The 12,159-nt window shown below is 47.4% G+C and overlaps 1 protein-coding gene across 3 annotated transcripts in view; it reads right to left on the minus strand.

Annotated features, from left to right (window-relative positions):
- Positions 1 to 2,334: 2,334 nt before the first annotated feature.
- Positions 2,335 to 12,159, minus strand: part of LOC140430757 (Golgi-associated kinase 1A-like) — a 54,563-nt gene continuing 44,738 nt past the window's right edge. For all 3 annotated transcript variants that reach the window (XM_072518436.1, XM_072518435.1, XM_072518434.1), the window contains 2 exons: positions 10,491 to 10,567; positions 2,335 to 3,744 (listed from right to left, as the gene is read on the minus strand). In XM_072518436.1, the coding sequence (XP_072374537.1) occupies positions 3,540 to 3,744; positions 10,491 to 10,567 (282 nt within the window). In that variant the 3' untranslated portion in view covers positions 2,335 to 3,539. The remainder of the gene's footprint in view (positions 3,745 to 10,490; positions 10,568 to 12,159) is intronic.

The following is a 12,159-nucleotide window of genomic DNA, read 5'->3' on the forward strand; positions in this document are numbered from 1 at the left end:
ATGTAGGAAATTCAGCAGCTAATTAGTGCACAGCAAGATCCCACAAACAGCAATATCATAATGATCAGTTAGCCTGATTTTCTTTAGTTCTAAAAAGGTTATATAAGATTGCAACAGGATCTTGACCAATTGGGCCAGTGGGCTGATGAATGGCAGATGGAGTTTAGGGATAAATATTGAGCTGGGTACCAGGGACCGCTATGGGATCTTTTATGGCCACCTGAGAGAGCAAGTCGGGTCTTGGTTTAATATCGCATCTGAAAGGTGGTACCACCAACAGTGCAACACTCCCTCAGTACAGCACTGGAAAGTCAGCCTTGGTTTTTGCGATCAAATGCTGGATTGGGTCTTGATGCAATGGTGTGGTACCATTTGCAGTAAGCCAGTCACTAAATTGTTATATAAGTACATGAACATTGAGGTAGAAATCAGATTTGGGCAGCACCGTAACATGGGAGATCTGATGGAGCAGTGGGTAATGTCCCTGCCTTGGAGCCAGAGGCTCTGTGTTTGAGTCCTAGCCCAGGACTCGATGACCAAGGAAGGTGCATTCATAACATGGCCAACAGTTGATAAAATGTATTCCAGGATGTTGTGGGAGGCTAGGGAAGAAATTGCAGGTCCCCTAGCTGAGATATTTAAATCATCAACAGGCACAGGAGAGGTGCTTGGAGATTGGAGCGTAGCCAATGTTGTGCCCTTGTTTAAGAAGGGCTGTAGGGATAAGCCCAGGATCTACCAACCGGTGAGTCTAACTTCTGTAGTGGGTAAGTTGTTAGAAGATATTCTGAAGGACAGGATCTACAGACACTTAAACAGGCAAGTGCTAATTAGGGAAAGTCAGCATGGCTTTGTAAGGGGAAAGTCATGTCTCACGAATTTGATTGAGTTTTTTGAACGGGTAACCAAGAAGGTAGATGAGGGCAGTGTGGTCGGCATTGTCTGCATGCCCTTTAGCAAGGCCTTTGATAAGGTACCGCATGATAGGTTGTTGCAAAAGGTTAAATCTCACGGAATCCGGGTGAGGTAGGCAATTGGATACAAAATTGGCTTGCGACTGAATCGGTTGTGGAGGGTTGTTTTTCAAACTGGAGGTCTGTGATCTGCGGTGTGCCTCAGGAATCAGTGCTGGGTCCACTGTTATTTGTGATACATATAAATGATTTGAATGAGAATGTAGGAGGCATGGTTAGTAAGTTTGCAGATGACACCAAGATTGGTGGCATAGTGGAAAGTGAAGAAGGTTATATAAGATTGCAACAGGATCTTGACCAATTGGGCCAGTGGGCTGATGAATGGCAGATGGAGTTTAATTTGCATAAATGTGAGGTATGCATTTTGGTAGATCAAATCAGGGCAGGACCTATTCAGTTAATGGTGGGGAGTTGGGGACAGTTACAGAACAAAGAGATCTAGGAATACAGGTTCATAATTCCTTGAAGGTGGTGTCGCAGGTGGACAGGGTGATGAAGCAGGCATTCAGCATGCTAGGTTTTATTGGTCAGAATATTGAATACTATTGAAGGTAGGCCATCTTGTTGAAGTTCTACAAGACTTTGGTAAGACCACACATGGAATACTGTGTATAGTTCTGGTCACCCTATTATAGAAAGGATATTGTTAAACTCGAAAGAGTACAGAAGAGATTTACGAGAATGCTATAGGGGCTTGATGGCCTGAGTTATAAGGAGAGGCTGGGACCTTTTTCTCTGGAGCGTAGGAGGCTTATGGGGGGTGATCTTATCGAGGTCTATAAAATAATGGGGAGCATCGATAAAGTAGATAGTCAACATCTTTTTCCTAAGGTAGAGGAATCTAGAACTAGAGGGCATAGGTTTAAGGTGAGAAGAGAGAGATACAAAAGAGACCAGAGGGGAAATTTCTTCACACAGAGGGTGGTGAGCATCTGGAATGGGCAGCCAAAGGCAGTGTTAAAGGCAGGTACAATTTTTCCCTTTAAAAAGCAGTTAGACAGTTACATGGGCAGGGTGGGATATGGGCCAAATGCGGGCAAGTGAGAGTAGCTTAGTGATAGAAACTGGGCGGCATGGACCAGCTGGGCTGATGGGCCTGTTTCCATGCTATCAACTCTCTATAACAGAACGAGCATCAACCTGAAAAATCCTTCCAACATATGTCAAGGGCAGGTGGTAAGAGTGGGAGAGACCCTGGTTAGCCATGCTTCAGGCCATAAGCCTCTAGTGACAGATGAGTGACCTATTCCAGGAAAGAAACTAGTTTATGGAATCAGATCAATGTCCGCTTTGTGCACCACTAAGTATGGGAAGAGAAACAATAACTGTGACATGGATGATGTGTTGAGTCAACAGCCAGTTTAAAATTTGGGCCATTTTATTAAATCCTTGAACGAACAATATATTCACCTGATATTTAAATGTTTATGGGTTGCTTTAAGACATAACCGCTTCCATTCTTGAAGTCAATAGTCAAGGTCATTTACAGATCTGACTGACTTTTCCTTTATTAAATATTGAAGAACACAACATCTCAGTGTTATGTTACCAGGCTAAGATTATTCAAAATTGGGAGATTATTGTAGGAATGCACTCCCCTTTTCACTGAGATCCAAATAAAATAAGAATACAAACATTTTGTAAATAAAGTGGTGTCTATCTTTAAAACAACACAAATAATTATGTTTGAATATCAGGAAAGCTGGAATTCTGTTGTGACGGCGACAATGATGACAGACCTTTATTCTGATGGACTTCACATTATCTTTACTTTCAGACAAGGCTCAACAACTGTTATCCCAGTCAGCAATATGGGCTGCACGGTAGCACAGTGGTTGGCACCGTTGCGTCACAGCATCAGGGTCCCAGGTTTGATTCCCGGCTTGGGTGACTGTGCGAAGTCTGCACGTTCTCGTGTCTACGTGGGTTTCCTTGGGTGCTTCGGTTTCCTCCCACAGACCAAAGATGTGCTGGTTAGGTGAATTGGCCGTGCTAAATTGCCCTCAGTGTCCAAAAGAAAAAGGATTAGGTGGGGTTACTGGGTGGTGTTGGCTTAAGTAGTGTACTCTTTCCAAGGACCGGTGTAGACTTGATGGGCTGGATGGCCTCCTTCTGCCCTGTAAATTCTATGATTCAATATTTTCCATCTTGTGTAGCCAACTCAGTGAGCTCAGAGAACCCACCTGCTCCCCCTGTCCTGATGAAGAGCAGGATATTGTATTGATAAAAATCTTCCCATTATGTTCTCTCCTTCGTACGGTATCTTCCTGTTCAGCCACCGAGCAAATTATTGCCAGCTGGTATCTCAGCTGGAACTGGCTCTCCAGATCAATGAGAAAAACAACCTCTAGGTTTCGTGCTCCAACTCCGTGCTCGTAAACTGGTATCTCTCCCGGAACACATTCTTCAGTTTTACGAGAATTGATTGCAACTTGCTTAGGCCTATGGCATTTACTGGATGTTTGACATGAAGGTAAAAAGTGATGAGATTTCTACTTTAATGCAATGGGTTTCATTGTATAAAATCAACCAATTATTAGTTAACCACAATTTTTCAGTGAAATTTCACATCAATGTTTTCTTCGGCTTTGGTTGGTTTTCGTGGATGTACTTTAACAAAGCCTGAGCTCTTTTATTAACTTTGTCCACCAGTTTCAATATTGAACTCAGTCCCTTGCTTTGCCAGTATTCTTGGTCTTCATACAATGAACATAAGAGCATTTCGGGCAAACACTGTGAGGCAATGGTCTTCATTGTGTTGGGAGGTAACCTAAAGCCAACCAAAGTATATTGCATGCCGTTTAAAATATGTATGTTGATGTACAAAAGCCATTACAATCACAACAACTTGCATTTATAGAGCACCTCAAATGGCCCACAGTATCTCACTATCAGACAAAAAAAAGTCAAAGAAGGACTCTCCAGGACAGGTGACCAAAAGCTTCTTCAAAGAGGTAGGATTTAAGTCGAGTGTTAAAGGAGGAGAGGGATTTCCAGAGCTTATGGCCCAGGTGCCAGAAGGCACGGTCATCATTGGTGGAGCGAGGGAAGGGGAGGATTCACAAGAGGCCAGAGTTTAGATTTCTCAGAGGGGTGTAGAACTGGGAGGGGTCAGCAAAGATAGGAAAGAGTGAGACCTGGAGGGCTTTGAACATGAGGATGAGAATTTTAATATCAACGGGTATAAATTAAAACTATTGATGGAAATGCAGGTAACTTCTGACAATCAAATTCAACCACCTACAAGGGGAGAAATTCATTCACGTGAACATTTATCTCAATTCCTCAGGGACAGGAAGCACCCTGGATTTCTACCTTCACAGCCGAGTCTGACTCTTCAAATTCTCTTGATGAAGAAGGTCACATGGGGGCCACAGCTCGTGGATTTAAGGTAGAAACTGCTCGTCTCCGGGGAATCCACAAACCTCGGTCCCACAGTTTGAAACTTCTTTCCATAAAGCATTAACCTATGAAAACTTATAAATATAACGCTTTGAGCATGATGAAATACAACTATAAAAATATTATAACCTGAAATCCCCTCCAATGTTATGAACCATTCTGCCAGATATGGAGACCCCGCTTCTCTCACTTAGTTGGGTTCCAAAACTATTGGAGAATGTCTCATTATTGGATGTCAAAGTAACCCGGATTTATATGAAAGAGGCAAGAGAAACATCTCAGCTCTGCTTAACCATTCTGCTTTCTGTGTCACACATTAACGTCAAAATGCTGTGGTTTCCAATCTGGCCCTGCTGAGATAGCTGGGAACACAGGGTAAGATTTCCAATTCTCATGAGGTCAGAGTGGTGAAAAGTTCCTTTTGCAACTCCATTTTCAAGTGCCTTTGATGCTGTAACTCTCATGTGGTATCCTCCATATGAAAGACACACTTCAAAGCAGCATCGTCATCAAACAGACATCATTTTAGTCAAGTTCCTCTAAGGCCTTCATACAAGTGACACTTTTAACCTAGTGTTTGAAAGAGAGAATGCTGGAGGCAGTTAGCAGGTTAGATTGCATCTGTCAGGAGAGAGGGGTAGTTTTGCTGCTTCAGGTCAGTGGCATTCCAGAAACAGAGTTCGAATGAAAGATTATCAAGCTGAAACATCCCTTTCTGATCCCCACAGATGATTCCTGATCTGCTGAATAATTCTGGCATTTTCTGATTTCCTTTCCGATTTACAAAAACCTGCAGCATTTCACTTCTTACTGCTGGGATTTTCCGCTCCTGTTGGCATCGGGTAGGTTCGGTAACGGGAGCCAAAGATATTGTGAGAAGTTCAAAGTTGGGTTTCACGTTAACTGAAAGCTTGCTGCTATTGTCTCCTCCCCTGATCAGTTGGCAGGCCGTATTTCCCGCCATTGAACATCGGAATCTCAGTTGAATACAATAGTATCTCATTATCAGATCCATACAGCGGAATTATAAGCCCCCAGTCTAAAAGTCCATCCACGGCGGCATGATGTCAGAACGGCCTGAATCACAACCAGCTTAAAAAGGCATGCACCTGGTGAGCAGACCTCTGAGGGGAGTTCGGAGAGCACCAGGTGAGCAGATCTCTGAGGGGAGTGCGGAGGAGTGCACCTGGTGAGCAGACCTCTGAGGGGAGTTCGGAGAGCACCAGGTGAGCAGATCTCTGAGGGGAGTGCGGAGGAGTGCACCTGGTGAGCAGACCTCTGAGGGGAGTTCGGAGAGCACCAGGTGAGCAGATCTCTGAGGGGAGTGCGGAGGAGTGCACCTGGTGAGCAAACCTCTGAGGGGAGCTCAGGGGAGAGTACCTGGTGAGCAGACCTCCGAGGGGAGCTCGGAGGAGAGCACCTGGTGAGCAGACCTCCGAGGGGAGCTCGGAGGAAAGAACCTGGTGAGCAGACCTCTTGGGGAGCTCAGAGAGCACTTGGTGAGCAGACCTCCGAGGGAAGCTCAGAGGAGAACACCTGGTGAGCAGACCTCTGAGGGGTGCTCGGAGGAGAGTACCTGGTGAGCAGACCTCTGAGGGGTGCTCGGAGGAGAGCACCTGGTGAGCAGACCTCTGAGGGGTGCTCGGAGGAGAGCACCTGGTGAGCAGACCTTTGAGGGGAGCTCGGAGTTGGGTGCTGCAATTGAGGAGCAACTCCGCGCCTTCAGGGGGAGAGGCTGTACCAGGGCTTGACCTGGAGGCAACAGCTTGAGTCAGTGTTCCGGTTGTTTGACTCAGGGTTCCTGCGGTTTGACTTTCCCAACGTCGGTGCATGGGTTTCCGGGCGAAGAGGAGTGCTGTCCTGGTGGCCGGTAAACCCCGCCCAGAATTTTGTTCAGCACTGGGGCGCTGAACTCAAAGATCGGGCCGCTATTTTGAAATGAGATTCCCCCCACACACATGGGCATTAGCCTGCCCCCTCCGCAAGTGAGGATACGCTGCAACGGACTCCCTGGCAGCCCATCCCTATTCAGGCCCCCCATACCGCCTTACAGGCCCCCATTCCAGGACCCTCATCTATCACCCCCCTAACATTCCAGAGGCCCCTACTTACCTGCCCTGCAACCCCCCACCCTTCAAACCCTCCTCCACTCTCCTTTCATGGGCATGACCCACCTCGGGTCCTGACCCTTGGCAGTGCCAGCTGGCACCTGGGTACTCTTGCACTGTAACCCTGACACCCTGGCATTGCTCCCGCCAGCTTGGCATTGCCACTGAGGCACCGTCATAGTGCCAGGTGGCAGTGCCAAGGTGGAAGCTAAGCAGTGCCAAGGTGCCCACATTCCAGGGAGAGGACCAGGAGGCCACCCTGCACTATCCCTGGCCACCAAGGGGTCTTCAATGGCCCTGGAGATCCCTGGGTGCCGTTCCGACTGGTCCATGTTTGTGTGGACTAGTAATGAACGGTGTCCAGCTGCGGCCTCACTGGGGAGGCTGGTAGATCCCTGAAGGCTGGTAGATCCCGGGTTAGCACACCTAAGTAGGTTTAAAGTCTACTTAGACATGTGCCGTTTGGTCATGCCCCCTTTGGGCAGGGTTGTGATGTCTCGCGGGACTTGGGTATATCCCGCGAGGCATAAAAGCTGCTGGGAAGCCCGAGGGAGGCCTCGCCCACCCAAGATCGACCGGCCATGTTGCGCTGTCGCCCGAGCGCTAAGCGGCAAGTAGATCTCATCCAAAATACAATGAGGGTCATGCTACAATTTGCCTTTTGGTGGAACAGATCATTGGGATGCTGAAGATGAGGTTCTAGTGTAGGACCAGTCTGGTGGTACCCTGCAATGCAATCCACAGAGGGTAGCATGCATTGTGGTCATCCGCTGCACCCTGCACAGCATGGTTCTGCAACAGGGGGAGGAACTGAGGTGAAGATGGAGGAGGAGCAGCATGTTTCCTCCAATGAGGAGAACCTTAAAGGAGGTGAAACTGAGGAGGTCCTTGAGGGTGAAGATGTGGGCAATAGCAATGTCCAGGCGAAGCAGATGAGTTTGGGTTGTGCTCACTAATTCTTGGTTCATGGAGAGTGATGAGGACATCCAGTGAAGACATCCCATAATCTCCGCATGACCTCTGTGAGCATTGCTGTCCCGTCTGACTGATGGCAGTGCACACTTTCTATGATAAAGCTCCTATATTTGGACGCAAGTGGTTGTCCATAGATCCTACATTCCAGGGGGATGAAGACAACTTGCAGTGGAGACAGTGCATCTGTGAATGTCTTGACTCCTGTCTGGCTGATGGTAGTTCACTTGCTCTCAAGGACTAGGGTCATCACATGGCGATGCAGCGAGGAAACGTTTACGCCTCCTGATCCTGTGGCATCCTTCGTGAGCTGCACTCTTGAGGTTCATATTCACCGGAGGCTGAAGAATATGAGATGGGAGGCCAGCCGCACCTTAAAGGTGCAGAGAGCCACATATTGACAATGACTGGAATGAGTGATGCCAAACCTGCGCATTGTGTGAAACATCCTCATTCCACTATGAAGAGACACCATCAATATGCTGGCAAACTTGCACAAAGCACAGGAAGAGAGCCCTGGACTGAGCACCGTGCTGTTGTCTTGTGCAGGTTTGCAGGTTGGAATTACAGGAACACAACTCTTCAGAACAAGGAGCCAAGGTAAGGGTGCAATTAGTGGGAGTTTATTTACAGAATTGAACAATGTGTACAAATGCTTAACATCCATGCCCAGGCTGTGCAACTAGAGCTTCTTAACCTTTGTAACCCTGAAATTACATCTTGATGCATCCCCAGGATCCAGATTGGAAGTGGAGGTTTGCTGCCGTCCATCACACCCTGTTATCTATAATGACCTCGGTGGGTGTCCTCTGGAGGGCTGAGCCCAGAGGGGACCCAACCTGCTTTCGGGGTCCTGCTATGTGGCAGTGCCACCTTCTTCGGCCTGTGGAGCTGGAGCTGAAACTATCATAGGAAGAGGGGACTCAGATGGGCGGGACACTCCCAGAGTCACCTGGGTGGATGGCTCTGGGGTGTGCACTAGCTGATCAACCTCCTTATGGGTGCCTGGGGATCCCACCTTCCACCTTAGGATAGTGGGGCAGCTGGAGTAAGCTTGAGAAGTCCCACCGCCCTCTGGCATTTGCATTGATGGATACCAGCATGTCCTGTAGCAGTGCACGACAAAATTCTTGCACGAAGGTTCTCCACTGTGGCCACCACCCTAGCTGTGTTAACCTCGTTAAACTGCAGTGTCGGCACAATCACCTCAGACAGACGGTGGACAGACTCCTCTATGCAGCCTTTCAATCCAAGGGGTGTACCGAACATTCCTTCCTGGTTTTCCCAAGTTTGACTTTGGAGTTCCAGCAACTGAGGCATGACCGCATCGTCACCTGATTAGGCCTCAGCAGATTCCTGGACTCTAGCAATCCTCTGAGTGCCGGCACCCTTGGGTGTCCCTGCCTCTGCCTACTGTGGATCTGAAAGTGAGATGTGCTCTCCAGATTGTGATCTCAAGGCTGATCTCAAACTAAGTCCCACTGAAGTGTGTGTCTCTGCACTGGTATGTCTCTTCTACACTGTGCTTGGGGCTAGAGGCGGAGGACCTGGCTGGTGGATTCCCGAGGCTGCTTCCCAGATGGACCTGTGACAGAAAACAGAGATTATTAGTGCATGGCAGAGGTCTTTAGAAACAGGAGACATGACTCACGGGGTTGTTGTCTGATGGATGATGCAGTGCTGGACCCTTATTTGCCAACAACTTCACCATCAGCACAGGAACAGTCAACATCCTCCCCAGCCAGCTAGATGGGTCTCTCCTCAAAGTCCATGAGGACCTTCAGCTCGGGCATCCGTCCACCTATCTCTCCCTCTTGTTGTGAGCTAGCTTGTGCTGCATGAAAACAAATAGAGAGTGTCAGCAGGATGCGTGCTAGGGCACGTGACAAGGATGCCTGGCATGTGTGAATGGTGAGTGAGACCAGCGAGGTGATAAGGTCAAGACCCTCATGGGAGATGAAGATGTGTGTGGGAGAGCAAGTGGTGGTGTCCCTTGAGCTGGCAGTGAGTGAGATACCTGTGGATGTGTGAAGGGCATGTGAGTGTGTGAGGTGAGAGCGACGGGAAGAGTGACTTATCCTGGCAGAATGAAGGAGATCGTTCATCCTCTTGCAGCACTGGTTCGCTGTTCTCTTCTGCAAGGCGTTAGTGCTGACCACCACACTGCTGCTCATGCTGGGTTGGTGATCTTGCTGGAAGTTCTTCGCCCAGGGCATGGGTATAGCACATCGCGGTGTGCCTCCACTGTGTACAGTAAGTGTTCCGGGAGGCGTCACTGTATTTCAGGGCAGCATACGTCTTAGCCATAACCTCCCAGCAGCAAGTGTGCTCGCTGTGTGCAGGGGCGACCTTTAAATGTGATGCCCTGATAATTGAAGCACTGAAATGATGGCAGGGTGGGCGAACAGAGGCCATCCACTAGCGATATGGTCTGAAACCCCTGACAGCAATTGTTTTCTTCTACGTGCCGCAGACTACGGCAGAAAAAGCCACCATTGCTGTCGGCATACTCGACTCCACCTTTCCCACCCAACATCGGCCTTTGCCAAGATCAAGAAAGTCTCGCACCCTTGTCTTTATGGACAGAATTTAAATTCCACCAGCTGCCTTGGTAGGATTTGAACCCTTGACTCCAGAGCATTCACCTGGGCCTCTGGAATATTAGCAGTATAAAATTGGGGATAAAGAATCAGCAACCCATTTTGCAACTCTCCTCATTGAGTTTAACGGAAATAGCGATTGGGACTGCGAATTTACTGTCACCCATTTTACACTGCCAGATAAAATCAAGGTCCACTCCTTGTAGTGGTGTGGGAGCAGCTCTGGGTTCCTTTGAACCAACCTGTTCAACACCAACCCTCAAGGAACCTCACACGCAGGAAGTGACAGGCACAAACTCTGCCAACCTTTCTGCAGCAACAATGGACCCATGCCACCGAGTATGAACTGGTTGGGCTGAATGGCCTGTTTCTCTGCTGTATCTTCTCTGTATTAATTGACATTTTACATTCGCACAGGTGTTCTGCACACTTACCAATCTAAATCATTGAAATTAATTGTACGTCGATTCCTGTCCCTGCCAAAGCTGGCCAAATTCACCTGCATGTCCCCCTGGAAAAAGACAAAAGTTTCAAAAATAACTGAATTAATACAAATCAATACTAAAAGCACCAGGGCTCTGACCGAACAGATATGAGTCCAAAGCACAAAATACATGACCACACTGTGGTATAGTATTAAAAACAGAGGCAGTCAGCAGAACAAGCGACATCTGTGGAGAAAAAGAGTAAGCATTTCAGCTTGATAAGCAATGTACACATGGCCTGAGCTACAGGTGTTGTTTAATCTTCCTCTGTGTCAAATGCTTTTCTATGTCGAGTCAGAGATGCTGCATCCAGATATAGAAGTGGGACCATTATCTCTTCCAGGTCGATTTATTCTTCCTCGGATTGCAGTCACAATGGGTCGTACAGGCCCATTTCACTGTTGAATACAGACGTGAAAGTACTGGCTACGGTGTTGGAGGGGACGATGGAGGGGTGTGTGCCAGGGGTGGTTTCTGAGGATCAAATGGGTTTTGTAAAGGACAGACAGCTCTCGTAATATCAGGAGGCTGTTAAATGTGGTCATGACTCCGTCAGGGGGAGAGGGGGAAGTTATTGTTTCTATGGATGTGGAGAAGGCCTTTGATCGGGTAGAGTGGAGGTACTTAATTGAAAGGCACTGTGGTCACCATCCGTGATCCAGCTGCTGTTCAACACCGGTGGAAGCAACGTTCCAGACTTGCTATTTCAGAAAACAGATGGAGTTTTACAGCTGTGTTCTGTGTTAAATTGGTCAATGGGATTCATTGCAAGTGATTTGGCTCAAGACCACTTTGCTGAGAACAGACCAGTTTCTGTAATGTAGCTGTGATGAGATATAGTCCTCATAAGTATTCAAACTGACTTTTCTGCCACTACAGCTAAGATAATGACCCAACGGGGGTAGAAACCAGTTTAATGCCAACCATTGGGATTAAGGCCAACACTTTTGTTATCAATGTTTTCAAAAAATGATGTGAAGTCTTTATATTTTGTTACATCTTTTTTTTTTAAAAATGTCACTGTTGCGAGCACTGTTCACAAGAACGGAAGCTCATACTGTGAAGCTTGAAACGCTATAATGCATAAAATATACTGTGTGGTTTCTTTGTGTGTAAACTCTGACATTATCAAGTGCTAAAATGTGCTTATCTCAATAAATATCCTCTGGTCTCAGTTTAATCCCTCACAACCTCAGCATTGCCTACCAGCAGTGGGGGACTGTGGGCTGTGGGCCTTCTTCAAGGGCACCATCGGTGCTGCATCCTATCAGCTGACAGGATCAGTCTCGTGCTGACTGACAATTCAAGATTTCATTGTGAGAACGTGATTAATGTCTGCATGCACCAGTCTGCACAACACAGGTCATCCATTCAACGTATTGAACTAAAATTGGAGATTTCCTTCCCCGCCATCAATCAAACAATGTTTTAAGTAAACATCTTTAACTGTTTCATTGCTTAAGATGAATAAAGATGGCTTGAGAGAAGCACGGGTTTCCATCTGACTATCTGCGTTGATTTTCTGCAATGTGGGATTTTGAGATTCAAATGGGCTTTCCCTTCATTCCTTCTTTGCCAGAGTATCAGGTCCGTAGATCAGCCCTTGGCCCTTTCCAAC

The sequence above is a fragment of the Scyliorhinus torazame genome, chromosome 10, assembly GCF_047496885.1.
Source record: "Scyliorhinus torazame isolate Kashiwa2021f chromosome 10, sScyTor2.1, whole genome shotgun sequence".
NCBI lineage: Eukaryota > Metazoa > Chordata > Chondrichthyes > Carcharhiniformes > Scyliorhinidae > Scyliorhinus > Scyliorhinus torazame.